At 47.9% G+C, this 4,197-nt stretch overlaps 1 protein-coding gene across 1 annotated transcript in view; it reads left to right on the forward strand.

Annotated features, from left to right (window-relative positions):
- The first annotated feature begins 266 nt into the window (after nucleotides 1-266).
- Tvp23a (trans-golgi network vesicle protein 23 homolog A) overlaps nucleotides 267-4,197 on the forward strand; it is a 34,366-nt gene continuing 30,435 nt past the window's right edge. Inside the window, exon 1 of the mRNA XM_028778394.1 lies at nucleotides 267-687. Within this exon, the coding sequence (XP_028634227.1) occupies nucleotides 572-687 (116 nt within the window). The 5' untranslated portion in view covers nucleotides 267-571. The remainder of the gene's footprint in view (nucleotides 688-4,197) is intronic.

Here is a 4,197-nt window from a genome sequence, read left to right on the forward strand (position 1 = left end):
ACACACACACACACACACACACACACACACACACACACACACACACACACACGCCACCATCCCTCACTGTCCTGGGTCCCGCACCCTGCTAGGTCCTGCACCCTGCGTGCTGAATCCTGTGCTCTCAGTGTTTAGCGGATGCCCCAGCATCCCTGGGCATCCTCTCTGGCTCCGCCCCAGCCCGCGACTGCGCACTGCTCAGAGCCCCTCCCCCCATAGACAAACAGAGCTGAGCTTCGGAACTGAGTCTCTGAGCATTCTTCAAGCAAGCCTGCTGCCTGCTGGGCATCCGAAACCTTGGGCAGTGACGGGCGTAGGCTGTGCTATAGGGTCGAGTGGTATCCAGGAGGATGAAGCAGGTAGAGTTGCAGGGATGCTGCACTGGGAGGATAATGATAAAAAAGTCTCGGGGAGGTAGACGCACTGGCCTTGGAGCCTAAGACTGAACTGAACCCCTAGTAGTAAGGAGGGTGGGGAAAACCTGGGGTACTAGGGGAATGCTAGGAGGAGCACAGAGACACATCTGGGAAGAAAGGGCACTCACGCATGAAGGCCGCCTGTGCATTTCGGGATGGCCTGCCATCTGTCTGTTCCTTATGTTCCCCAGGGCCTAGTGGATGATACTGAGGATGTGTCCCTGGACTTCGGCAATGAAGAGGAGCTGGCCTTCAGGAAGGCCAAGATCAGGTATGTTGACGCATTGGTTCCAAGCTGCAAATTCATTCATTCGCCAACTCATTCATTCGAAATACACAGAGCACTACTGTGTGCATGAGTTATACAAACCCTGACCCCTTGGAGCCTAGTTTGGGGGCGGGGCAGCTAACTTACTAGGCAAAAACGTTAAGAGGGTTAGAAAGAAACTAGCATGATGGAGTAAGAGAAGGTTCCAAGGGATGTTCTCATGCTTTAACACAAGGGGCAAGTATGCATGAGCAAGGCCGTTCATCTTCGGTCAGATCACATGCCTACCTAGCACCTTCAGCACCGGAAGGCAGCAAGACCAAGATGGAGAAGTAACTTGGACGCACGCTTGTCAGTGGCCTAAACCCCTGATCATTCTAGAAACATTCACAGCTCAGCCACGCCCACTTGTCCATCTAGCACGTCTCTTCTTCCAGCTTTTAGCACTAGCATACTTAGAGGCCTAGTACCTAGTGCCTTCCCTTTATTTTTTCTGGTACTGGGGATGGAACAGAGAGCCTCGCTCATTCTATGTAAAAGCGCTACCTCTCAACGATGCCCTCAGCCGTTCTTTTTATCTTCCCCTTCCATCTGATCATCTGACCCAAATACAACCTCCTCTAAGAACAGAATAAGTACATTAGCTCCCCATCGTCACTGTAACAATTGTCATACATCTGCTGGTTTCATGTAGCTCAGTTGGTGGAGTTGCTGCCTAGCACGAACAGACCTCCAGGCGCCATCCTAACCACAGCATAAGTGAGGCATGGTGTTGTGCGCATGCGCTCCTCGTACTTCTCAATCATAAGGGCGTTTGTGACATTATCTCAAGCCTACTTAGCAACTGAGGGTAATTTACACCTCAGGATCCTTTGCTGTGTGAGGTCTGGGCATGGAGCTCAGTTGTAGAGTGCTTGCTCAGCAGGCATGAAGCCCTGGACTCTAATCCATTCCTACCACTAAATAAACTGGGCCGAGTAGCACACGGCTGTAATTTCAGCTCTAAGGAGGTGGAGGCAAGAGGATCAGAAGTCCCTGGTCACCCTCAGCTACTCTGAGTTCAGGACCAGCTTACACTACATGAGCCTTTCTGTCTCTCCCTGTCTGTTTCTGTCAGTCTCTCTCTCGTTGTCTATCTTTCTCAGAGGCTTTTCTAAATGAAGATCCCTTTCCATACCATGTGACATCCACAGGTTCCAGAGATTGGGACCTAGATATTGGAGGCTCATTACTTATCCTTCATGCTGCAGTAATTGGAATCCTAAGTGAAGGACTTTATAGAGCATCTAAACAATTACATGCTCACTGCCTGGTAAATAGCACTTGTAAGCCTGACCCTAGGCTGGTGGCTGGGCCTTTGTAGAACACAGGACCAGCCCTTGCCTATAGAGTCGCCCAGGCTAGTGTGTAAGGACACTCTTGCCATGTAAAGGTTAGGCCCTGCTTTGTTGTGGGGCTGCCCTGTATAACCCTTGCTTGCTTGATTTCACCTGGCCTTCTCTTCCCTTATGCTGCTCAGGAGCCCCTGCCTAGGGAATGGTACTACCCACAGTGGACTGGGTCTTCCTCCTCCCTTAATTAAAAATCAAAGCAATTCCCCCAACCCGATCTGGATAATTTCACATTAAGATTCAAGTAATTCAAGGTTGTAGCAGGCTGACAGTTAAAATCAATGAGCCCAAATGTATTCGTTAGATATAATGTGGTCACTAGCTACCCGTGTCTACTGAGCATTGCATCTGTGGATAGAGTTATGGAATTTGGTCCTGTTTAATTTCTATGTAAATTTAAACACCCATGTGCAAGAGCTGTTTTTCAGTAAAGGATCTGGCCATAGCAGTGTTAGGGTTAAGACTGCAGGATGAAGACGGTGCCTTAGTCTTTTTCTTGTTGCTGTGATAAAATGCCTGACAAGTTAGAAAAGGAAGCTGCTTAAGGAAGAAGGCTTAGTCTGGCTCACAGTTCAGCAGCCAAGTGCATCACACTGTGGGAGTCACCATGGCAGGAGCTTGGTGCAGCTGGTCACAGTGTCTCTCTAGTCAGGCAGTATGCTTGTGCTCAGCTCCATTTCCCTTTTTTATAGGGTCTAGGATCACAGCCTAGGGAATGGCACTGCCCATAGTGAGTGACTCTTCCTACTTCCATCAGATTACTCAAAGTAACTCACACTGGGCATGCTGAGAGTTCTGTGTCCCAGGTAGTTCTAGATCTCCTTTAGTTGACCATTGAGATTAGCCATCATAGACTGGTTTAGGGGCAGAAGAAAGCAAAGGCTGGGAGGGTGGCCTAGGACACCTGAGAGGTATAATCTACCTTCAACAAATGGTGGTTAAGGTGTGGAGGATGGAGAGGGAACTGGAGAGATGAATTAGTGGGTAAGAGCACTTGCTATGTAAGCATGGGGACCTGGGTCAAGCAGGAGGATCCCCAGCACTCACATAAAACGTTGAATATGGCTGTGTGCATGTGGCCACTAGCTTAGCCAAAGAGGGCAAAAACAAAGTGAGGTGAGGTCCAGGTTCAGTGAGAGACCCTGACTCAAGGTCCTTTCCTTGCCTCCCTCCCTCTCCCTCTCTCTGTCTCTCTCTGTCTCTCTGTCTCTGTCTCTGTCTCTCTGTCTCTCTCTGTCTCTCTGTCTCTCTCTCTCTCGCACGCACACACATACACACACACATACACACACACACGCATGCATGCACACTCATGTGTGTATGTGCACAGGCGTGCGTAGAGGACAAGTAGTCAAGGATGGTGCTCATGCTTCTTGGTCTGGTGGCCAAAAATTAAAGAAAAGCTTGTATAGCAAAGATACTAAACTTGGAGTGTTCCTTAAGAGACTATCACGGAACATTTTAGTAGCGAGTTTCAGTGGGCAGCGGGGAGGAGCACCTGGGAGCTGGAGGAATTACATTTTCCACAGGTCTGGAGGCAACTGCTCACCAATCTGTTTGAGAACCAATCCCAGAATCCTCTGATGTGCCACTGTTGATTGATTCATCAGCCTGCCTGGGGATTTAATGGCATTCACAAGGGATCTGATGTGTAGGCAATCCTGTTCATGAATGCACTCAGCATTTTGCAGAACTGAGTTCTTTATCTTGTTTTGGTTTTAGTGTGGTTTATTGAGACAGGAGTTCACTTTACAACCCAACTGCAAGATCTTCCTGTTTCCACCTCCCAAGTACTATGATTATAGATGTCACCTGTACACCTGGCATAAACAAGTACTATGATTATAGATGTCACCTGTACACCTGGCATAAACAAGTACTATGATTATAGATGTCACCTGTACACCTGGCACAAACATAAAGAGGATTCTATTTACCTACTTACCTACTTACTTACCTACTTACTTACCTACTTACTTACCTACTTACCTACTTACTTACCTACTTACTTACCTACTTACTTACCTACTAACTTACCTACTTACCTACTTACTTACCTACTTACTTACTTACTTACCTACTTACTTACCTACTTACTTACTTACCTACTTACTTACCTACT

The sequence above is a fragment of the Grammomys surdaster genome, unplaced genomic scaffold (genome assembly GCF_004785775.1).
Source record: "Grammomys surdaster isolate TR1022 unplaced genomic scaffold, NIH_TR_1.0 334, whole genome shotgun sequence".
In the NCBI taxonomy this organism is placed as follows: Eukaryota; Metazoa; Chordata; class Mammalia; order Rodentia; family Muridae; genus Grammomys; species Grammomys surdaster.